This window comes from Triticum urartu, chromosome 6, assembly GCF_003073215.2.
Source record: "Triticum urartu cultivar G1812 chromosome 6, Tu2.1, whole genome shotgun sequence".
Lineage (NCBI taxonomy): Eukaryota > Viridiplantae > Streptophyta > Magnoliopsida > Poales > Poaceae > Triticum > Triticum urartu.
The window spans coordinates 548268878-548293574 of NC_053027.1; the positions used below are offsets into that span (position 1 = coordinate 548268878).

General features: G+C 46.0%; 1 protein-coding gene across 2 annotated transcripts; it reads right to left on the reverse strand.

Moving 5' to 3' along the window:
* Nucleotides 1–10027: 10027 nt before the first annotated feature.
* On the reverse strand, nucleotides 10028–13510 carry LOC125515178. 2 transcript variants are annotated; one of them, XM_048680616.1, is made up of 2 exons: nucleotides 11900–13510; nucleotides 10028–11742 (listed from the first exon to the last, which is right to left on the reverse strand). In XM_048680616.1, exons 1-2 carry the CDS (start codon nucleotides 13318–13320, stop codon nucleotides 10224–10226), a joined length of 2940 nt encoding a protein of 979 aa, XP_048536573.1. In that variant the 5' UTR covers nucleotides 13321–13510; the 3' UTR covers nucleotides 10028–10223. The 2 variants fall into 2 exon arrangements, with proteins under 2 accessions (XP_048536573.1, XP_048536574.1); XM_048680617.1 differs by having other exon boundaries at nucleotides 10028–11739; nucleotides 11900–13509.
* Nucleotides 13511–24697: the final 11187 nt, after the last annotated feature.

Genomic DNA, 24697 nt, shown 5'->3' on the forward strand with positions numbered 1-24697 from the left:
ACAGGAGGGCCCGCGGCTCTTTCGCGCAAAAAAGATTCGCCCGGCGCCCCCGAGCGCCCCCCCCTCCCCCCCAGCATGCCGGGGTCGGGATGGGTCCGCCGGCGCCAATTTCGGCCCGAGCCGGTGAAAATCGGACCCTTGAGGGCACGACTGGGCCGATTTTTTGGCGCCGGCGGCCGAAAAGTCGCCTGGAGGGCCTTGTTGGGGGCGCGGCTGGAGATGCTCTTAGCATGATGGCTCAAAGGAATCGCTAGCGCCTTCGACCAGATCGCCATCACGCACGATTTGCTTTGAGCCTCTACCACTTTCCCTCGTCTCGCTAGATCGGATTAAAAAAATCTCACGCCACCGCCGCCACCGCCACCGCCACCGCCACCGCCAACTCTCCTCGATTGCTCGACTCCACCAGACGCGCTCCTAGACGGCTGGTACTCCGAATCTCAATCTGTAGTCTCGCTGGAGTAGCTCGTCAAGGCCTCCTATTCTGCTCCATCAGTTTATCACCACAAACGGCTGCTCCATCAGCTGATGGTATAAGTTTTTCGTATCATCTATTTTTGCCCATTAATTCCTTCTCATCATCTGAAATCAATAAATTGATGATGTTAAATTGTATTAATTTAATCAAGTCATTGTTATTTGTTAACAGGGAGGAAGAGGACCCGGACAATTAATTCTTTTTTGTTCAAGCAACGTCCAACCAGCCTAGATCCCGTATGAAAGAAAATGGGGGAAATGCAAAGGGCTATTACGCCGCGCACTTCGGGATAATGGTATAATGTGTTCTTATTGGTATGTGTGCTATTTGGCTTTTTTTTCAAGCTAGTGGTATTTTTGATATTTATAACCGCTTAGGTTAGCCCTAGCCTTCGAGAAATCCTGGCTCCACCTCTGGGCACCATGATTGTTGTTGCTTTCATAGATGAGGTAAAAGCGGTGCCTAATTTTCCCCCCTCCTTCTCTTTTTCTTCCATAATTGCATACATATTAGAACAAGACATGATACACTAATTCAAACTCATGTCAAATAAGTTGGAAGCAAATAAAACACAAACAATACTAAATCATTACATACTTCATGAATCCATAAGCTCAAATTCAATAGACTTGTTCATCATGCGTAACACAAAGTTCATCACAAATGATATGAAACATAGAGGTAAACTAGTGGTCTTGTTGCCCATTTCACTTCCACCACTACTCTGTGAGATTTCTTTGAATACCTTTCTGAGTATCCGCCTCTCGAATAGTGAACTTGAAGAAAGCGTCAGATGCGGCCTTCTCTTCTAACTGGACGCGTCACCTTTGCCATGAATTCGTGGAAGGAGTAATCCAAATCTTGACCACACTTACTCTCAATGATCATGTTATGCAAGATCACGACGACAATCATGATGTGCCAAAGGATTTCTTGATCCCAAAACCTATTTGATCCTCGCACAATGGTAAATTGGGCTTTCAAAATCCCAAATGCATTCCCCACGTCCTTTCTAGCAGCTGCTTGAGCATTATGAGAGTGAAGTGCTTTCTTACCTTGGGAGCTTGAAATTGGCTTCACAAAATATTGCCCACTTCAGGTAAATCCCATCCGCTAGGTAGTAGCACATGTTGTATGTGCCGCCGTTTGCATGAAACTCCACCGCTGGTCCTTCCCCAATGGCTAACCATGCAAAGAATGGTGATCGGTGGAGCACATTGATGTCGTTGCAAGATTCAGGCATGCATCCCAAAACAGGCATGCCAAAAGATCTTTGCAAATTTCTCCAAACACTTTATGTAAGTGCTCTCTCCCACTGCCAAGTGGCCATCCATTAGCACATTGATGCCGCTGAGTCTCCTAAGCATTGGGTGCTATCAAATGCTCTGGCTCAAACACTTCAACAACTATCGTTGCAATTTTCTGCACACACTTGATGGAAGTGCTCTGTCCCATTGCCAAGAGATCATCAATCAAATCGGCAGGAATACAAGATGCCATCATGTGCAACGCTGAAGTCACCTTCTGATTGGTGTTGTGACTAAGATCTCTAGTACAAATCCTTCTTTGCATGAAGAATCAATCATGCTCCTTCACATAGTTGGCAATGCAGAGGAACAAATCTATGGACATCCTGAAATTGACGTCAAAAGTATCACTCTGGATACACCGGATTTGGACAAAAATAGTCTAGCATCAACTTGTGGTGGCCATCTTGCCTTCTCCTACGAATGACCTAACGGTCGACAACGGGACTGCCATGCTTTGGCCACTTGCTCTTCTCCATGTGCATGGTAATGATGATGGCAATGTCCTCCCTCCTCTCACTCACATTCCTCTTCAAGAGAGGAGTCATCCCATAGAGAGGATGACGGGTACGAACTCATCCACACAACACCTATCGCAAAAAATGGAGAAAGACGTTTCTTTTACCTTGGAGGCTTTTGTCGAACACCTAGTGGGCATGAAGATGAATACCGAGAGTCATAGCACGCCGGGGCCGAGGCGGTTGCTATCGAAGGTGCTCATAGGTGAACATGTTGCGGGAAAAGGACATTGACATGTCAATCTATGCGTCATTGGTGGTGAAAATAAAGTACTTGAAGTCTCTTAGTATGACTCATAATTCCCATATTAACCATTGTCAAAAATTTAGTTAGTGATCATTTAGCTAGTTTTGCTAGAACTGAGAAGATAATTGTTGTCTGGTTGGGATCAGAACCCCAGAGGTCATCGATTTATGTAAGCAGGATTGTAGGGTTGTTACTTGAGTAATATAAGCTTACCTGCAAAAAAAAGGTGAAAGTGCGTCTTCATTTGTACCGTGTTAAAAAAATATAAGTAGTGGGATCAACTACTCCCTCCGCCCCAAAATACTAGTGTAGTGTCAAAAACGTTCTTATATTATGGGACTAAGGGAGTATTTCAGTATAATATACATATATGATTACTTGACGACAAAAACAACGTTTTTTTCCATGCCAATTTTTTTGTTTTTTGCGGGCATTCTTCTTTACTATTTATAGAAAACCTAACAGTTCGGGCCGCATCCGCATGTTATCACCCGCATCGTATCGATCCGGTGAAGCTAGACCGAGTCGGCCTTTTTCACTATTCTGACCCTTTGAACGAACTTTGTCACAAAATAAACTCGACGTGAAAGTATTTCACGATCTGATCCTTTTAGCAACGCCATAGCCGTGGCGTTTCTGCCCAACATAAAAACGCCGAGCTAGCCGATGTTTCTGACCAAAGAAGAAACGCCGAGATAACTAGCGTTTCTCACCAGGTAACAAACGCCGAAGTTTGTGACGTTTTTGACCAGGTAAGGAACGCCATATGGCTTGGCGTTCAGGACCTGGTTACGGAGCAGTTTTTTACCTTGGCGTTTCTAAGAAGGCCGGAAACGTTGCTGACCTTGGCGTTTCTAGCCTGGCATCTCTGGCGGCTGAGGAGAAAGACCCTGATGGGGCAACGAGTAGGTTGGGTGTCAGCGAAGAAACACCAAGCCCTATGGCGTTTCTTACCTGGTCCGCAACGCGAGCTACCTCGACATTTATTTTTTGGATAGGAACGCTAGCTAGCTCGGCGTTTCCATTTTGGATAGAAATGCCGCGGGCTATGACGTTGCTAAAAAAGTCAGATCGTGAAATACTTTCATGTCGAGTTCACTTTGTGACAAAGTTTGCTTAAGGGTTTTTTTTAGAACCGACATACATGCATTTATTCATCATTAAGGCGGGTTACATCTGATTGCAAAGCATCAATCAGAAAATCAGGGGCTACATCAAGAGATAGGTAAGCTGACTCTAGAGCTAGAGCCTTCTTAGCACAAAGATGAGCTGCTACATTTGCTTCTCTACACGTCCATCTCAAGTCGAATCCCTGAAAGTTTTGGAGATAGGTCCGCATCTCCTTTCCCAGATTCCCTACAATTGATCGGTCATCTTGTTGCTTCCATGCCATCAACACAGCCTGGCAGTCGGTCTCGATAACCACATGAGACCATCCCTTCTCCAGCGCAAACAACAGTGTGTCTCGGCAGGCTGTCATCTCCAATACATACGGCTCGTACATCACCTGATATTTGTGGCACTGTCCCATCTGGAACTGTCCCCGGTGGTCTCTAACCACTACTCCTGTGCCCGTACAGCCATTAACAGCATCAGTCGCTCCATCAGTGTTTAGCTTTATCCATCCCTCCTCCGGCGGCTTCTATGTGTGTTTCACCATCATTCTAGATCTCCTCTGCTCAGGGATGTTAATTGCCATTATGAGCTCCTTAATCAACTCCATAGACCGCATTGGCTGAAATTTAATTTCCTCGTGCGTGTATTTGTTGCGGCTAGACCAAATAGCCCACATCACGGACACCACGATTACAGCTTGATCCCGTTGTATGAAACATGGATCAATAATGTCACGCGCCCAGGTCGCAGGGTGCAGCCTTGGAAGTTTTATACCAAAAAATTCCTCCGCTGCCGCCCAAAACCGACTTGCATGATCACACTTAGTCAAAGCATGGAATAACGACTCCTCATCACATCCACACATCAGACAGTATGCATCCTCACGTATGTGACGCCGCTGCAACTCACCATGAGCTGGTAAGAAGTTTTTCAGTACTCGCCACCAAAACACACGGATTTTTGGTTGAACTCTCAGTTTCCACAACTCCTTCCAAGTTTTTCACCATGGTCAGGACTCCCAGGGACAGGTTGATTTGAGATTTTCTGTTCCATCAAAGCCCTGTAGGCCGACCGGACTGAGTACACACCAGACTGCTCCCATTCCCATGCCCAATAGTCATCAATTTGCACTCGTGGCCTAGGCATTTTGATTATAGCTTCAGCGTCATGGGCGATGAACAATTTCCTAATAAGCTCCTCATCCCAACCGACTGAGCCATCCTCAATTAGATCAGCAACTAACTGCACAGGTTCATCACTGACCTTACATATAGGCTTCATCGAAGTAGTGCCTGATATCCATCTATCATGCCATATTTCAGTCGTGCACCCGTCTCCAATTCTCCGAATTAAGCCCTCCTGCAGCACCTTTCTACCTTGAATAATAGCACGCCAAGTAGCAGATGCACCTTTAGGACAGCTTGCTTGCAGAAAGTTGCCATCGGGATAGTACCTTCCTCTCAGGACCCTCGCCCACAAGCTCTCAGGCTTGTCAAGCAATCTCCATGCCTGCTTACCCAACATGGCGTCATTAAAGACTTGTAGATCTCGAAAACCCATGCCTCCCCTAAACTTGGAGATCGACAAGCCTTCCCAAGATTGCCAATGAAAACCTCTCTTATCCAGTGATCCCGCCCACCAATACTTGGACATTATTGTCATCAATTTCTTGCACAGACCTTTAGTGAGCTTGAAACAGCTCATAGAATAGGCCGGTAAAGCCTGAATCGCGGATTTAAGAAGTACCTCCTTTGCTGCTATGGATAGTAATCTTTCGCACCACCCTTGTACATGCGACCTCGCCCGCTCCACAATATGTTCAAACAACTGTTCTGTAATTCTACCCACCGCGGTCGGGAGGCCCAAGTATTTTTCTGAAAGAGCTTCCCGATAAATTTGCATTATATTCCGGACTCCTCTTCTTACTGATGCCCCTGTGTTTGGGCTAAAGAAAACTGAACTCTTTTGCTTGTTTGCGCACTGACCTGAGCCCACACTATATGCCCGCAATATCTCATTTAATCTCATGGCACTCCTAGTATCTGCTTTCATGAACACTAAACAATCATCAGCAAACAATAGATGAGAAATCCACGGGGCTGTGAAGCCCACCCTGATTCCTCTATCAACCCATCCACCATCATAATTTTTCAACATGCAAGATAGACCTTCTCCACAAAGAAGAAATAAATACGGGGATATTGGGTCCCCCTGCCGAATACCACAACTGGGACTAAAAGAAGGTAACAGCTCTCCATTAACTTTAACCTGAAAGCTTACCGATGTCACACATCTCATGACCAAAGATACCCACTCCTCTGCAAAGCCCAACTGCAACATGATCCCTTGAAGATATGTCCAGTCGACTCTATCGTACGCTTTCATCATGTCTAATTTCACTGCACACCATCCTTGCTTTCCTTTTTTCCTTCGCATAGAGTGAATGCACTCATACGCTGTGAACACGTTATCTGTAATCAATCTCCTCGGCACAAATGCACTCTGCTCCTCAGCTATAATTTCATCCTACACTTCACGCAAACGGTTAGCCAACACCTTTGAACAAATCTTATAAATCACATTACAAAGTGAAATGGGCCTATATTGGGTAATGTTCCTGGGATTTTTAATTTTCGGAATCAACACAATTACCGTCTTGTTGATGACATCAGGAAGATGGCCACCATTTAGAAAGTTGAGCACCGCATCTGTAACATCATCCTTGATTAGAGGCCAGTGCCGCTGATAAAAACCTGCATTAAAACCGTCCACTCCAGGAGCTTTTGACGGCTTCATCACAAACAAGGCCGCCTCAATCTCGGCTTCCTGGAAGGGTCTTGCCAGCTGTTCATTCATGGGGCCTGTAATTTTTACTGGTACGTGATGCAAGACCGCATCCACATCAACATGTTCTTGCGCCGTGTACAATCTGGTGTAGAACCCTTGCACTTCGGCTACCACATCCTCTTTACTCTCACATAGGATACCATCAGCATTCTCCAAAGCTGATATTCTATTCTGAGTCCTCCGAGCAGACGCACGCACCTGAAAATATCCGGTATTCCTGTCCCCCGCACGTAACCAGTCCGCTCTCGACCTTTGTCTCGCCATTACCTCTTCACGGTGTAACAATTCATTGAGCTGCCTAGCCAAATCTCGTTCCCTGGGAGATGACCCTCTGTACAACGAGTTAGCCTTCTCCTTCTCAAATTCTTTACGGACCTTTTTAATCTTGCGCTGAACATCTCCAAACTTTTTGTTTTTCCAATCAGTAAGTTGGTGCTGCATGTGATTCAACGCATCATTCAGAGCCATGAAGCCATCTGCACCCGCTCCTTTCTTCCAGCCATCCAACACCACCGCCTCATACGACTCCTCCCGCTGCCATGCCTCTTCATACGTAAAACGTCTAGGCCCTCTTCCTTCCACCTGATCCACACGCCGCGATCTTAGAGAGATAAAACAATGGTCTGATCGCGGCGAAGGAATGTGTTTACCTACATTCGCCAGGTACATCTGGGTGTAAGCTGGATTAGCTAGGAATCTATCCAACCTCACCTTTACATTGGAAGCTCCATCCTGCCTATTATCCCATGTGAACAGGACTCCATGATAACCCAAGTCTTGGAACTCACACTGATCCACCACTTCACGGAAGCCCTCCATCTGCCACTCTGCCCGTTCGTTTGCACCAAAATACTCGGAACCATGCAACACCTCATTAAAATCACCTCCGCATAACCATGGCAAATCACACTGGGCTCTCAACATTCTCAAAATATCCCAACTTTGCGATGTCTCGCTTCTCTTTGCTTTGGCATAAAAGCCTGTAAATCTCCCATCTTCATATCACTCCCCACGTTTTGCACTTTCACATCAATGTGTTGGTCGGACACATTATTCAAAGTAACATCAACTTCCTTGGACCAGAACAAGGCTAGTCCTCCACTTAAGCCATTGCTGCTTACGGGCACACATCCACTAAATCCCAACCGGGACTTTAGGGCTAACAATCTCTCTCCCTCAATCTTCGTCTCACACACAAAGACCAAGGCGGGCGCTTCCAGCCTCACAATATTGTGAAGTTCTCGAACTGTCTCCGGGTTCCCAAGCCCGCGACAGTTCCAAATTAGGCAATTCATTGCTTCGGGCGGGACTGCTCCGCAGTCTCCGCCAGATTCAGCTCCTCTAAAGCCTTCTTCTTCTTCGAATCTCTACTCTCAGATGAGTTCTCTGACTGCTCCTCTTCCATAATCCTTTTTTTATTCAGAGTTTCCTGGTCCAGTAACATCAGCTGATTACTAGCACTTTTCCCAGTCCCATCACCATCCATATTAACCCTTCTGTATACTTGATGATTCAGTGTACCTCGCCCCCGATTGTATCTATTGCCTCTCCCATTCAAAGCTCCACGAGCATTAAACTGATAGACAGCATTCTTCACCACCCCTTGGCTCGGTTTTGCTGGAGATGTAACCTCAGTACCAGCCTCAACTTCTTGCTCAACACCTGCAGCAGTACTTCTTCCATGCATAGTCCGCCTCCTTGCTCCACTGGGGTGCACTCCCCCAGCTCTTCCTACTCCCTGGCCATCTCAACATCTCATTAAACGGCAGCCTCCCGTGGCAATCTCTCTCTGCCGGATCCGGCAGAACAGATCCGCATGACCCAACCTCCCACATGAAAAGCAAAAATACGGCAGGTTCTCATACTGTATATCATAAAAAAAATTCTCCCTCGACCGTGCTTTCTCCAGTTGCACCCACCTCATGAGTGGCTCTTTCACATCTATCCATATCTTCGCCCTTAGCGATTCTCCATGAGCAAAACAACGTTTTTTTCCATGCCAATTTTTTTTGTTTTTTGCAGGCATTCTTCTTTACTATTTATAGAAAACCTAACAGTTCGGGCCGCATCCGCATGTTATCACCCGCATCGTATCGATCCGGTGAAGCTAGACCGAGTCGGCCTTTTTCACTATTCTGACCCTTTGAACGAACTTTGTCACAAAATAAACTCGACATGAAAGTATTTCACGATCTGATCCTTTTAGCAACGCCATAGCCCGTGGCGTTTCTGCCCAACATAAAAACGCCGAGCTAGCCGGTGTTTCTGACCAAAGAAGAAACGCCGAGGTAATTAGCGTTTCTCATCAGGTAACAAACGCCGAAGTTTGTGACGTTTTTGACCAGGTAAGAAACGTCATATGGCTTGGCGGTCAAGCCCTGGTTACGGAGCAGTTTTTTACCTTGACGTTTCTAAGAAGGCCGCAAACATCGCCAACCTTGGCGTTTCTAGCCTGGCATCTATGGCGGCTGAGGAGAAAGAGGAGAAAGACCCCGATGGGGCAGCGAGTGGGCTGGGTGCCAGCGAAGAAACGCAAGCTCTATGGCATTTCTTACCTGATCCGCAATGCGAACTACTTCGGCGTTTTTTCTTTGGACAAAAACGCTAGCTAGCTCGGCGTTTCCATTTTGGCCAGAAACACCGTGAGCTATGATGTTGTTAAAAATGTCAGATCGTGAAACACTTTTATGTCGAGTTTACTTTGTGACAAAGTTTGTTGAAAGGGTCGATGAAAGGGTCAGAATAGTGATTTCGGCCGACCGAGTCTGCTCGCTTGACCCATCCGACCGCTCGTCCACACGAGACACACAGCCGCGCAGGAGCCAGGGCCTTGGCGCTGTTCCTTTTCCCCGGCGATCGCCGGCGACGGCCCGTCCCGACCTGACCCGGGCAGCGCGGCTGTGTCTCCTTGGCGTGGAAGATCGCAGGGACAGAGCGGCCGAGCGGGGCTGGTTCAGAGCTGGATTCGCGCGCTTTTCTGAACTCAGCGCCTGCACTCGTGCACCATCCACTCGTCGGCCCCAGCAACTGCTCCTGATCGAGGCGACCCATGCTCGAGGAATCCCTCTCCATCCAGAATGGCGCCAGCCTCTGATGCTAGCGTACGCATTGATCCATGGCGACCACGCAACGCACGACGGCGGCCAGCTCAGTCCGGTTGCCCGCATCTGCATGAGGAGACCGGGCGGCCTGCAGCTGTTCGGCGAATTGCCCCACAGGGGAGACTGCGCCGCTGTGGTCGGGTCACGGATTCAAGGTATGTTTCCTCTCGACAAGACCAGTGGATCCTATTAGAATTACACAATCATTACTTCAGACCGCACGCAGTGACATACTGGCATGTTTGAGTAGCAACAAATGCTTCAGCTTCCTGAATACAATGGAACTGCAATTCATGCACTTCTCATTCAAGTTTTTGTGAGATCGAGATTGCATATAGGATCAGGAAATTTCACTTATAATGATTAATGCGTAATCATTGGGTACGTTAAGGTACACACACTTTCCCCGTGAATCGACAAACAATGTTCAGCTTGCTCCAACCTCCAATCGGGATACAGGTTTATCAGATTACATCAACTAGACCAGGAATCTAAAAACAGAGAGAACTAGCTGGAGCAGAGAGATTGAACAGAGTTAATTAAGATGACTAGAAATCTAGAGACGGAGAAATAGATAGATGGCATCTCAGACGCCCTCACATAGTAGAGCTACACTTCAGAGCTGCTTTGGGGGCTCTTAGGGCGACAAACAGTACATGACAGCGTCATATGGATTGCAAAGTAGACCAGCACAACAAAGATGAGTGCGACGACATAAACCGACGTCTTCCACTGCCTGTTGGAGCCGGCTGCATAGGACAGCAGGAGAGTGAACAAATCCAGTAGGATCGTCCAGTTCATCACCCTCAGCGACCATTTTTCCCATTCTTCTTTCTTCTTGTTTGGCAGCCAGTGCGTTAGCAACATCATGATGACAACAATGGAAGCCATGAAGGAAAAGGAGTTGCTGTAGAAGAAAATGAGGTACCGGGGTCTCCTGTTATCATGCATCACCGGGACGCCCGCCTCGTACCCATTCTCACTGCTCTGCCACGCTCCGCCGGGCGGTTTCAGGCCAGCCTGGTAGGCTACGCTTGCCACCAGGATGCCTAGCAGCATCAGGTACTTGCGCCTCTCGTGCTTCTTCCTTTCTTCTTTATTTTCTTCTACCTCCTTCTTCCTTAGTTCTTTATCCCCATTCTTTTCTTCTGCCTCATCTCTTTCCTCTTTATCCCCATTCCTCACTTCTACCTCCTTCATTTGTTGGTTCTGTTTAGTGTGTTGCGCTGCTGAACCGCTGTCATTTTTCTTCAGCAAAAATACCAGCAGGAGTCCGGCTGCAACGAGAAGGGCCGCACCGACCAACAGAAAGATGTAGATGGATGTCTTGAGGTGTTGGGTGCTTCCAGCGGCGTAGGCCACCATCAAACACAACAAGCCCACGACCGTACAAACAAATAGCGCATTGCTTCGTATGGCTGGCCTGTACAGATTGTGGTTCACAAGGAGGATGGTGAGGGAGATGGACAACATGAAGCTCACCGAGTTGCAGTAGAAGAAGACCTTGTAACGGAGTGGGTAGTTGAACAAGAGGACTGGGTCGCCAGCGTGGTGTCCGAGCTTGTCATCCTGGAGCAGGAAGCCGCCAGGAGGGGTGAGGCCGGCTTGGTAGGTAATGGTCGCGGCCAAGATCGCAAAGAGGAGCAACCGTTTGCGCCTCCTCTCCAACAACTGATTTGCCTGGTGGTCGTCCTTTTTGTCCTCGTGGTCCAGCGTGAAGAAGACAATATGGATCACCACATAGACCAGGACGGCGCCTGCCAAAGCTATGGCATAAATGGAGGTGTTCACGTCCCGGCAGCTCCCGGCGGCATAGGCGCCGATGAGGCCAAACAGATCGAGTATCATGGCTGCCTCCAGCACGTGGTGCCTGACCAGAATATCCGTCTGGACTAGGACAATGGCTACCAAGGAGGTCACAAAGGCAACCGAGTTGCAGTAGAAGAAGGCCTTGTATCGCCTGGCATTGGTCGTGAGAAGGATTGGGTCACCGGCCATGTGCCCGTTGCCATTGTCCTGCCAAAGGCCACCCGGCGGGTCCAACCCCGCTGTGTAGGTGATGGCGGCGGCAAGAGTAGCGAGCAGTAGAACAAGAGAGCGAGCCTTGTCCAGAGCCTTCCTACCACTGCTGAGAAGAAGAAACAGAGTTTAGTTTACTTTGCCGAGAAAACAGTGAAACTGTAAACAGAGAAAACAGACTTCAATTGCGGCGTAGCAGAGAAAGAAACAGAGAGTTCAGCTACAAACACAGGAAAGGAAGAAGAGGATACGTATGTGATCCTTACCTGACATTATCAACAGTCTGCTGAACTTTTCCAGTTTGTTGCACTGGACTGGAACGAGAAGAAGTGTAGATACCATAGAGTAGGATGATGTGTGCCATTGCCAGAACGGCGCCAACTAGGCTGAACACGTAGGCGGTGGTATCTATCTCCCTGCAGCTGCCGGCGATGTATGCCGCAACGAGACCGACCAGGGCAACGACGATGCACCCGTAGAGCATGCGAGACCGAGCCGTCTTCTTCTTGCGGAGCTTCTTGACGTCGATGATGAGCAGCATGGTGATGAGCAGGGACGCCACGAACGCCGTGGTGTTGCAGAGCAGGAACACCGTCAGGCGCGGGCCATGGTTGTCCTTGAGAACCGCATCGCCCGGGTGGTGGCTGCCCTTGGTGCTGTCCCAGAAGCCGCCCGGCGTGCTCAGCCCGGCGACATACGTGATGCTCACCGCAAACGTAGCCAGGAGCATCAGGACCCTGCGGAGCCGTTCTTCGGCTTTCAGCTTTTTGTGGGCCTTGTGGTGGCGGGGCCGCTCCTTGTCTTCTCCGACCGTGGGGTCAGAGCCGAGGATGGGGGCTGGAATCGTGCCGGCGTCGTGGTCGGGATCAGGAGTGCACATCACGCCTCCAGAGCTGGTGTTGCCGTTGGAGATTGGCATCCCGCCGTCGGAGCCGGCGATGGAGGTGGAAATCGTGCCGGTGCCAAAGTCAGGATTGGGAATGGGCGTTGCGCTGCCAGAGCCGGAGCCGGTGTTGCCATTGGTGACGGGCATCCCGCGGCCGGAGCCGGCGCCGGGGTCGGAGTTCTTGTCCCAGCAGTCCATCGACTTGAGAACGAGGATGTAGAGGAAGACGATGGCCACCAGCACCACTGAGTAGACGGTTGAAATCTTGTCCCGGCAGGTGCCGGCGCCGTAGGCGCCCATGAGGCTGAGCAGGTCCAGCACCATGACCAGCCGCAGGGGCACGACGACCCAGCGGCTGTCCTTCCCCTTCCTGTCGTGGCGGATGGCGAGGACGAGGATGAGGACGATGACCACGAGCGACGCGGCGAAGGCTGTGGCGTTGCAGTAGAAGAAGGCGAGGTAGCGGTGGTAGTTGGTGTCGCGGATGATGGGGTCGCCGGCGAGCCGGCCGCCGAGGGCGTTCTGCCAGACGCCCCCCGGCGGGTTGAAGCCGGCGGCGTACGTGACGGTGACCACCAGGGTGGCCAGCAGCAGGAGGTACTTCCGCAGGCTGTACTCCCATGGCTGCACGGGCTGATCCATTGGCACTGACTGACGGCTGCACCTGCTCTCCACGGCTGTGATTCCCTTCCTCTTGTGTGAATTATAGAAGAGGGAGATGGTTTCGTCGTGATTATAGAACGATTGACTCGGCGGGACGAAGGTGCCCAGTCTCTGCGTCCTGCATAGCAATTCCCACATGCGGGCGGACGGGCGTCAGGCTCCTCCGAGAAAGTGAAGCAGAACAACCAAGTCTTCTCCGGTCAAATAAAGCCTAGCTTTTTAGGATGAAGTCGATTGGAAACATCGTGATGAGCACGCGTTTGCGTTTTTGGATATCTTCGTGTAGATTATCGTTGGACATGCGTTTTTTCGGCCTGGTCATGATTCCCTTTGTTTTTAGTACTACAGCTTGGTGTCAGTGTTTTTCTTTTTGTTTGTTTGGGGAGGGGGGAGGGTGGTCACTTGGCATGTACTGTATGTAAATAAATACTCCTTCCATAAAGAAATATAAAAGCGTTTAGGTCACTACTTTAGTGATCTAAACGCTTTTATATTTGTTTACAGAGGAGTACTATAAAATGTTCTAACTTTTTTTAATTCGAATATATATAGACACATTTTAGTGCGGTATATTGTCCATATTGAAATATGTAAAACATTTTATATTTATTTACAGAAGGGGTATTGGTAGAGGTTTTCTTGTTACTTGGATCACATAATTTTCACTGGACTTTCACAGTCCAGTTAGCAACGTCTTTTTCTAAATTCCTTTAGCCGGATTTCTAAGAGCATTTATAGCCGGAGCCCTTATAACCCCACTCACCCCTTGCACGGCCCGGGCACTTTTTTTCCACCCAAGCGGACCGGGAAAACTTAGCCGCCGGGCTAACCGGCACCCCCATACTCGATCTATATGCGGGTCATATATGAGGACTCCCGGGACGCGGCCTTCTCATTGGACTGACGGCAAGGGTCTGTGCCAAATCTCTTGAAGACACGCCCTATCTTCCCTCTTCATCTCCTATTTTCTGCCTCGTCCGCACCGCCACCATAGCTCTACCATCATTGTTATTCCATTGTGGTCCCCAACCCACATGGCCATCTTCGGAGGCCCCAACCCACAACGCCACCTACGGTGCTGCCACCGAACGCCGCCCTGCTTCGTGCAACTTTTCTGGACACACACATCATACTTACATGTTTGATGAAGTGTACGAGTAGTTTTTTATTCTTTTGGTCATTTGTAGGCCACGGATGGGTTTGTCGTTGATTATGAAATCATGGACCTTGATGAATTCATATAAAGAGAGTTCATCAATTCGTCAGATTCAGACAACGAAGATGTTGAAATGATGACGATGAGCATCCAGGAAGAATTCGAGAAGCAAGAGGAGAATGTGCTGAACTTCATGGGCTTAATATGGGCACGAGAGTTGTTCCATGGGATAGGATCGCTACTTCTATACACGGACTACTTTACATCGGACCTAACATACCATGAAGGTTTCTTTTCACGCTGCTTTCAGATGGGCAAAGACTTGTTCTTGTGCTTAGTTAATGTCGTCGAGGAGGCTAATGACTAATTCAAGCTTAGGACGGATTGTTGTGGGCAACTGTCCTTCTCTTCTCTGCAAAAATGCATGTCTGCTCTGAGGGTGCTTGCTTATAGTAAGGCCGCATGTGCCATTGATACTAAAATCCGTATGGGAGACCACCTGTCTGGACACTACTGTGTAATTTGCACACGCCGTGGTGAAGGTGTTTGGACCAAAGTACCTATGAGAACCAACTGCCGAGGACACCAAAAATTTATGGGCAGCCGGGGTATCAAGTGGTTTCCCATGTATGCTCCATTCAGTTGATTGCATGTACTGCCAGAAATTACCTCAAAGGTTTGCGTGGGCGGTATCAAGGTCACACCAAAGAGGCCACATCATACTTAGAAGTGACATCTAAGGACTTGTGGATTTTGCATGTTTTCTTTGACATGTCTGGTTCTAACAATGACATCAATGTGCTCCACCGATCTCCTTTGTTCAAGAGACTTTGTGACGGGGAGGCTCCGGCATGCAACTACATCATCAACAGGCACAACCACAACATGGGGGTAGTACCTTGCAAATGGTATCTATCCTCAATGGGTGGTGTTTGTGAAGACTATATCTAATCCTCATGGTAGGAACACAATGTCTCTTTGCACAATGTCAAGAATGTGCTAGGAAGGATGTGGAGAGGGTGTTCGGAGTGCTCCAAGTTCGTTGTGGTACTGTTTGTGGAGCTGCATTGATGTGAGAACTAGAGACACTTTGGCAGCTCATGACATGTCGTGTAATCTTGCACAAAATAATTGTGGAGGATGAAGGCGAAGGGTGACTAGACAATACACCGGGTGTGGCCCATTAGCTGAGAAGCCCGGTATTGCACTGACCTCCGAGCCTAGGGGGCTTGGCGGCAACTCGACTCTAGGACCATTGAAAGGATCGAGAAGAGGTGTCTAGAGGGGGGTGATTAGACACTAGGTGCTAAAAATTGCAGTTTTTGAATTCTTTAGGCTGAAGTGGATTTTTGGCACAAGTTTAACAAACACAATACATATCAAGCAAGCATGCAAAGAGTGTATGAGCAGCGGAAAGTAAAGCATGCAACTTGCAAGAATGTAAAGAGAAGGGTTTGGAAGATTCAAACGTAATTGGAGACACGGATGTTTTTGTCGTGGTTCCGATAGGTGGTGCTATCGTACATCCACGTTGATGAAGACTTCAACCCACGAAGGGTAACGGTTGCGCGAGTCCACGGAGGGCTCCACCCACGAAGGGTCCACGAAGAAGCAACCTTGTCTATCCCACCATGGCCATCGCCCACGAAGGACTTGCCTCACTAGCGATAGATCTTCACGAAGCAGTGACCGTTAGGGACCGAATGGTTAAACTCGGTCTGACCGATTTAGCAAAGCTAGTGACCGTTAGGGTTTTCGGTGGGACCGACATGCAACTCGGTAGGACCGATATGATTAGGGTTAGGGCATAACGTAATCTTGGTGAGACCGATTACACAAACTCGGTGAGACCGATTTTGGTAATAAGCTAACCAGAGAGTTGGTCAGGTAAACTCGGTGGGACCGATCGCTCATTTCGGTGAGACCGAAATGTTACAAAAGGGAACCCGAGAGTTTACATTGCAGTTTCGGTGGGACCGATCGCTCATTTCGGTGAGACCGAAAGTATTGCAATAGGCAACAGAGAGTTTGCAATCCCATCTCGATGAGACCGATATCCCTATCAGTGAGACCGATTTGCCTAGAGTTTGTGGCAGTGGCTATGACATTTGAAACTCGGTGGCGCCGGATAGAAAGAATCGGTGGGGCCGAGTTTGACTTTTGGTTTAGGTCATATGTGGATGTGAGAAAGTAGTTGAGGGTTTGGAGCATATCACTAAGCATTTTGAGCAAGAACCTCATTAAGCAACACCTCATCTCTCCTTGATAGTATTAGTTTTTCCTATAGACTCAATGTGATCTTGGATCACTAAAATGGAAAATGTAGAGTCTTAAGCTTTGAGCTTGAGCCAATCCTTTGTCCTTAGCATCTTGAAGGGGTTTCACATCCTCTAGTCCATGCCACTTCACTGTTGAACTTATCTGAAACATACTCCCTCCGTTTTTATTTACTCTGCATATTAGAGTTGACTGAAGTCAAACTTAGTAAAGTTTGACCAAGTTTATAGAAAACAATATAGACATTTATCATAATAAATCTATACGATGTGAAAGTACATTTAATAATAAATCTAATGTTGTTGATTTGTTATTGTATATCTTAATATTTTTGTATATAAACTTGGTCAAAGTTTGTAAAGCTTGACTTTCACCAAAGCTAATATGCGAACTAAATAAAAACGGAGGGAGTACTAGATAAAAATGTTAGTCCAACAAGAGATATGTCGACATTAATTACCAAAACCACCTAGGGAGCATTTGTGCTTTCAATCTCCCCCTTTTTGGTAATTGATGACAACATACATCAAAGCTTTAGATCAAGATATTAAGAGTAGTAAGTAAAGCTTTGGAAAGACATGTAACTTGCATAGGCTCCCCCTACATGTATGCAATCATGTGATTATGGAATATAGGAGCATGTGAATGCATACACATGACAGAGTAAGCAATGTGTTACTTGTATCTTGGCTATATGCATCAGAGCAAATGATGAAAATATGAGAAATGTACCTTCATGCTCATGAGTCCTTCTTGCAAACAGTATGTACATCAGCAAGAAATTCTCATTCGCATGACTGTGATGCATATACTTACCTTGTGGTCTTGAGTTGGCTTAGAATGGGATGAACCTGCGTAAACAAGGTTAGGTAACACAGATACACCTACTGGCCAGAGCAACCAAGGGAAACCACAAGAGTACCACGACTGGGATGACATGTAGAATGAGTACTAAGTACCACATTGGATATAGACATGTCCCCAAAGATAAAGATGTGCAATAAATTCAAGGATTTCCTTCCCTTAGATGTCTTACTCCCCCTGAATCTAACATGGGATATTGGGAGGAGATAGGGAACAGAAAATCAGAGCAAAAACAGAGCTCAAAGGAAATAAACAGAGCTAATGCAATTGAGCAAATATGAACATGTCTTTCACCTCTTGAAGACATGTGACTTCTCTCCTCTTGAACACCGGGCATCTGGGGTCTCTTTCTTTCCTAGAGTATTCTCTCTCCCCCTATAGATATGATTAAGCTTTGATGTGATGATCTCTCTCTCCCCCTTTGACATCAATTTTCAAGAAGGGTTCTTCTGGCTTTTTGTCAGATGGATTTGGTCCTTGAGTCATAGAACAAAGTAGCAATTTGAGTAGGATGCTGGTCGAGGACAAGATTCATTGAGTGAAGCTGGATCAAAAGGAATTCAGAAACAAGTGGCAAGATGTTTTTCTTGCAGTGAAATCGGTAGCACCGAGTTTGGTGCTTCGGTGGCACCGAAAGGGTTCGGTTGGGCCGAAGTAAACAGCTCGGTGTGACCGAGTTCATCGCAGAGAAAACACTTGTCACCTCAGCTCACTAGACAAGTAAGATCTCACAAGAATTTGCAAGGAATTTAATGCAGAAGATGCAGAAAAGAAAAGAAAAGAGAAGAGACTAAAAAGAATCTAGATGAAGTTGAAGAGGGAAACAAATATGCATGAGATAAATGTAAGAGCACAGAAAAGAACACAAGAGAACTTCATCTAGAATCGGGCAGTGACAAAGTCACCTATGTTAGAGTATATTGACTTAGGAGTCAAGTGAGATCACTTGACCTTTGGTCATACTCATCGTTTAAGCTCAAAACGGGGTTACCATTTTTCGTCAAAGCATCTTGATGTATTCACATCTTGTTGAGTTGCTTTATCCCATGACTTGGAGTAAAGCTTCTCTAAGATGGAATAACATACCTTGGGTGGTGGTGTTGATCATCATCATGTAGTTGAACTTGTGTGGGTTGCTCAAGGTTGATGTAGCTCATCAAGAGTTGGGAGCATCACTTGAAATTTGAGTTCATCTACCTACATGGGTTAGTTTTTGCAAGGAAGATCACTTGTGTATCCAAAATGACAATCATGATAGAATTTGTCAAAGGATATGTTTGAATGGTTGCGTGATTCCTTGTCTTCATCCACCATTGTGTAGCGACTTGGTGATATAGAAATTGCTCAAGATGTGAGTGAGTTGCAATCTCATAGATTTCGGTTCATCCAAGTACCTACACGGGTTAGATAGCATGCAAGATGCAAATATATCCAAGACATAAGATAGTCAACATAAGAGAAATATCAAGGATTAGTCATAAGCTCCTGCCTTGCATGTATTAAATGGAGTTCCTACTCCAAGTTTGAAGCATCAATGATGTTCAATTCACCTCTTAACCTGCAAAACGCTTTCTCATCAAGTGGTTTGGTAAATATATCCGCCAATTGCTTATCGGTGCGAACATGCTTAAGATTAATGTCCCCTTTGGCAACATGATCTCGAATGAAATGATGACAAACTTCAATATGCTTAGTTCGAGAATGTTGCACAGGATTGTGAGCAATCTTAATAGCACTTTCATTGTCACAAAGCAATGGAACATGTTTCACATTGATCCCATAATCTTTAAGAGTTTGGGTCATCCAAAGTAATTGAGCACAACATGATCCAGCGGCAATGTGTTCCGCTTCGGCGGTGGATAAGGATACCGAGTTTTGTTTCTTGGAGGACCAAGAGACAAGAGATCTACCAAGAAATTGACAAGTACCCGAAGTTGACTTTCTATCAACCTTGTCACCGGCATAGTCCAAATCGGAGTAGCCAACAAGATCAAAGGAAACCCTCTTTGGATACCAAATGGCAAAATTTGGTGTATGGATGAAGTATCTCACTATCCTTTTCACGGCCTTAAGATGACATTCTTTAGGAGCAGCTTGATATCGTGCACACATGCACACACTTAGCATAATATCGGGACGTGAAGCACATAGATATAACAATGAACCAATCATAGAGCGATACACCTTTTGATCAACCGGTTCACCATCTTTGGTTAAATCAAGATGTCCACTAGTAGGCATGGGTGTAGTCATACCTTCGCATTCTTGCATATTGAACTTCTTGAATAAGTCCTTGGTGTACTTTGTTTGAGATACAAAGGTGCCTTCCTTAGTTTACTTGATTTGCAAACCGAGAAAGAATTTGAGTTCACTCATCATCGACATCTCAAACTTCTCCGACATTAGCTTTCCAAACTTTTCACTAAAATGAGGGTTAGTTGATCCAAATATAATATCACCGACATAAATTTGGCACACAAATAGTTCTCCATTAACTCTTTTAGTAAAAAGAGTGGGATCTATTTTTCCAATTTCAAAGCCTTTTTCAATAAGAAACTTGGTCAAGCATGTATACCATGCTCTAGGAGCTTGTTTAAGACCATAAAGAGCTTTGTGAAGTTTGTAAGCATGATTAGGTTTCTTAGGATTGACAAATACGGGAGGTTGCTTAACATAGACTTCCTCCTCAATGTCACCATTTAGAAAAGCTCTTTTAATGTCCATTTGGTACAAGGTGATATCATGATGATTAGCATAGGCAAGTAAGATGCGAATGGACTCAAGTCTAGCAATGGGGGCATATGTCTCACCATAGTCCATACCTTCGACTTGAGTGTAGCCTTGGGCGACTAGGCGTGCTTTGTTGCGGACGACTTGACCATCTTCATCTTGCTTGTTGCGAAACACCCATTTGGTACCAATGATGTTGTGGTTGTTGTCGGGCTTTTCAACCAATGTCCACACTTGATTTCTCTCAAAATTGTGTAGCCCTTCATGCATAGCGTTTATCCAATCCGGATCTTCCAATGCTTCTTCAACCTTCATAGGTTCAATGCGAGAGATGAATGAATAATGTTCACAAAAGTTAGCTAAACGAGTTTTAGAGCGAGTGATTCTCCCGGTTTGGATATCATTGTAGATTTGCTCGACGGGATGATCTTTGGCGATTCTTGCTCAAACTCGTGAAAGCTTTTGCTTGGATCTTGGTTCAACATCTTCTTCATCTTATTCTTCTTCTTGGCCTTCTTCATTGTCGTTCTCTTGTCATGGTGGAGAAGGAGGTTGTTGGCGTTCATCTTGGTGCACTTCCTCGTTTTCTTCATCTTGGTGTGTTCCACTTGTGGATGCTTCCGTATCAACTCTTGGTTCACCTTGTTGTGAGGTAGAAGCTTCCACTTGGATGGACGAGGTACTCTCCTTCACCTCCGTTGGACGAATCTTCCCAATAGACAAGTCTTGGATTGCTTCCGAAGGGTCTTTGTCTCCTACATCAATTGGCAATTGCTCTACTTGCGAGCCGTTAGATTCATCAAACTTCACATCCACCGTCTCTTCAACCTTTCGGGTGAAATTATTATAGACACGGTATGTGTGAGATTTGAGCCATAACCAAGTAGGAAACCTTCATGAGACTTAGGAGCAAATTTAGAACGACGATGTTTATCAAGAATGTAGCACTTTGAGCCGAATACTCAAAAGTATCCAACTTGTGGTTTGTTACCGGTGAGAAGCTCGTATGCCGTCTTGCCAAGTAGCTTGCGAAGATACAAGCAATTTGTTGCATGACAAGCTGTCTCAACCACTTCCGCCCAAAAGTGCTTTGGCGTCTTGTACTCATCAAGCATCGTTCTCGCCATTTCGATGAGTGTCCGATTCTTCCTCTCAATGACTCCATTTTGTTGAGGTGTGTACGTAGCCGAGAGCTCATGTGAAATCCCTTCTTCGTCAAGAAAGGTATCCACATTTGCGTTCTTGAACTTCGTTCCGTTGTCGCTTTGAACCTTCTTGATCTTCACGTCAAATTGATTTTGGGCCTTCCTAGCGAAGTTTTTGGAGATCTTTTGGACCTGCGATTTGTCATCAAGAAAGAACACCCATGTAAATCTTGAAAAATCATCAACTATGACTAGTCCAAATGAGTTACCACCGAGACTCTTGTAGGCATTTGGACCAAAGAGATCCATGTGAAGTAGCTCTAGTGGTCTTCTCGTGGTCATGATGTTCTTTGCGCGATGACTTCCTCCAACTTGTTTCCCCGCCTGACAAGCACTACAAAGTCTATCCTTGTCAAATATAACATCTTTTACTCCAAGGATATGATCACCTTTAATAAGCTTGTCAAGATTTCGCATACCAACATGACCTAATCGTCTATGCCATAACCAACCTTTAGAAGATTTAGCAATTAAGCAAGTTCTAGGTTGAGCCTTTTTAGTGAAATCAACAATATAAAGATCACCTCTACGTATTCCGGTAAAGACCATTTTACGATTGTCTCTACGAAACACTTGGCAATCTACTTCAGTGAATAGGATATTGAAACCGAAATCAGCAAGTCTAGATACTGAAAGTAAATTGTACCCAAGAGATTCAACGAGCATGACATTTTGTATGGAGCTATCATGTGAGATGGCCACCTTACCTAGGCCAACTACCTTACCCTTTGAGTTATCACCAAAGGTGACATATTTTCGAGGGCCGTTGTTTTCAGCAAGCTCATGGAACATATCTTTACCTCCGGTCATATGATCAGTACATCCACTATCAAGAACCCATTCCTTTCCTCCAACCATGTAGCCGCGAAGATTTTCCATAAGACTAAAGTGTCTCATTCCATCATTAAGATCATAGTCACTGTCATCATCATCAGAGTATCCATGTTCAACATCATCTTGTGATTGATCAATTCCTAGAGAGGGTAATTAATTAGATAAATGATCATTTCTATAGTTATCTTTATGAATTCTAATAGGTCTGGAAATGATATTGCTAATGATTCCAACATCTCCTTTGGCACTCGTAAGATTAGTGAGCTCAAATAAGCAGTCACCAAAATTGGGATCATTGGAATTCATCTTAATCAAGGCAATGGATTTATGGAGAATTTCATCTAGATCTTTCAAGGAATAATTTGGAAAGAGTTCCTCAAGAAATTTCCATATGGTGTAGGCACACTTAAGAGTAGGCAAACATCCAATCAAGTTAATTTCTAGGCAAGCCTCTAGTAATAAGATTAACAGTTCTAAGGTTGCGGATCATGTCAATAGACTCATCAAGGGTAGGATGCAAAGGATCAACATGAGGTGCACAAGGGCTAGCAATGTACTTGTTCAAATGATATTCATTGAAAATCTCAAGCATTTCATTTTTCCACTCATGAAAATATTCTCCATCAAGAATAGGCACTCTACGTCTAAGACTCCCCAAAGTAGACTCATCCATCTTCCTCCAATGGTGTTTAAACCAAGGCAATGGAGACCAAGGCTCTGATACCAATTGAAAGGATCGAGAAGAGGTGTCTAGAGGGGGGTGATTAGACACTAGGTGCTAAAATTTGCAGTTTTTGAATTCTTTAGGTTGAAGTGGATTTTTGGCACAATTTTAACAAACACAATACATATCAAGCAAGCATGCAAAGAGTGTATGAGCAGCGGAAAGTAAAGCATGCACCTTGCGAGAATGTAAAGAGAAGGGTTTGGAGATTCAAACGCAATTGGAGACACGGATGTTTTTGTCGTGGTTCTGATAGGTGGTGCTATCGTACATCCACGTTGATGGAGACTTCAACCCACGAAGGGTAACAGTTGCGCGAGTCCACGGAGGGATCCACCCACGAAGGATCCACGAAGAAGCAACCTTGTCTATCCCACCATGGCCATCGCCCATGAAGGACTTGCCTCACTAGCGGTAGATCTTCACGAAGCAGGCGATCTCCTTTCCCTTACAAACTCCTTGGTTCAACTCCACAATCTTGTCGGAGGCTCCCAAGTGACACCTAGACAATCTAGGAGACACCACTCTCCAAGAAGTAACAAATGGTGTGTTGATGGTGAAGTCCTTGCTCTTGTGCTTCAAATGATAGTCTCCCCAACACTCAACTCTCTCTCACAGGATTTGGATTTGGTAGAAAGAAGATTTGAGTGGAAAGCAACTTGGGAAGGCTAGAGATCAAGATTCATATGGTAGGAATGGAATATCTTGGTCTCAACACAAGTGTAGGTGGTTCTCTCTCAGCAAAAGTAAGTTGGAAGTGTAGGTTTGTTCTGATGGCTCTCTCCCGAATGAAGAGGAGGTGGAGGGGTATATATAGCCTCCACACAAAATCTAACCGTTACACATAACTTCCCAAACTCGGTGGGACCGAATGGTTAAACTCGGTTTGACCGATTTAGCAAAGCTAGTGACCGTTAGGGTTTTCGGTGGGACCGACATGCAATTTGGTAGGACCGATATGATTAGGGTCAAGGCATAACGTAATCTCGGTGAGACCGATTACACAAACTCGGTGAGACCGATTTTGGTAATAAGCTAACTAGAGAGTTGGCCAGGTAAACTCGGTGGGACCGATTGCTCATTTCGGTGAGACCAAAATGTTATAAAAGGGAACCAGAGAGTTTACATTGCAGTTTTGGTGGGACCGATCGCTCATTTCGGTGAGACCGAAAGTATTGCAATAGGCAACAGAGAGTTTGCAATCCCATCTCGGTGAGACCGATATCCCTATTAGTGAGACCGATTTGCCTAGGGTTTATGGCAGTGGCTATGACATTTGAAACTCGGTGGCACCGGATAGAAAGAATCGGGGGGGGGGTCGAGTTTGACTTTTGGTTTAGGTCATATGTGGATGTGAGAAAGTAGTTGAGGGTTTTGGAGCATATCACTAAGCATTTTGAGCAAAAACCTCATTAAGCAACACCTCATCCCTCCTTGATAGTATTGGCTTTTCTAATAGAGTCAATGTGATCTTGGATCACTAAAATGGAAAATGTAGAGTCTTAAGCTTTGAGCTTGAGCCAATCCTTTGTCCTTAGTATCTTGAAGGGGTTTCACATCCTCTAGTCTATGCCACTTCACTGTTGAACTTATCTGAAACATACTAGATAAAAATGTTAGTCCAATAAGAGATATGTTGACATTAATTACCAAAACCACCTAGGGAGCATTTGTGCTTTCAACCATGCACTTCGAAAGCCTCGAGTTCCACTTCAACCAGCACGG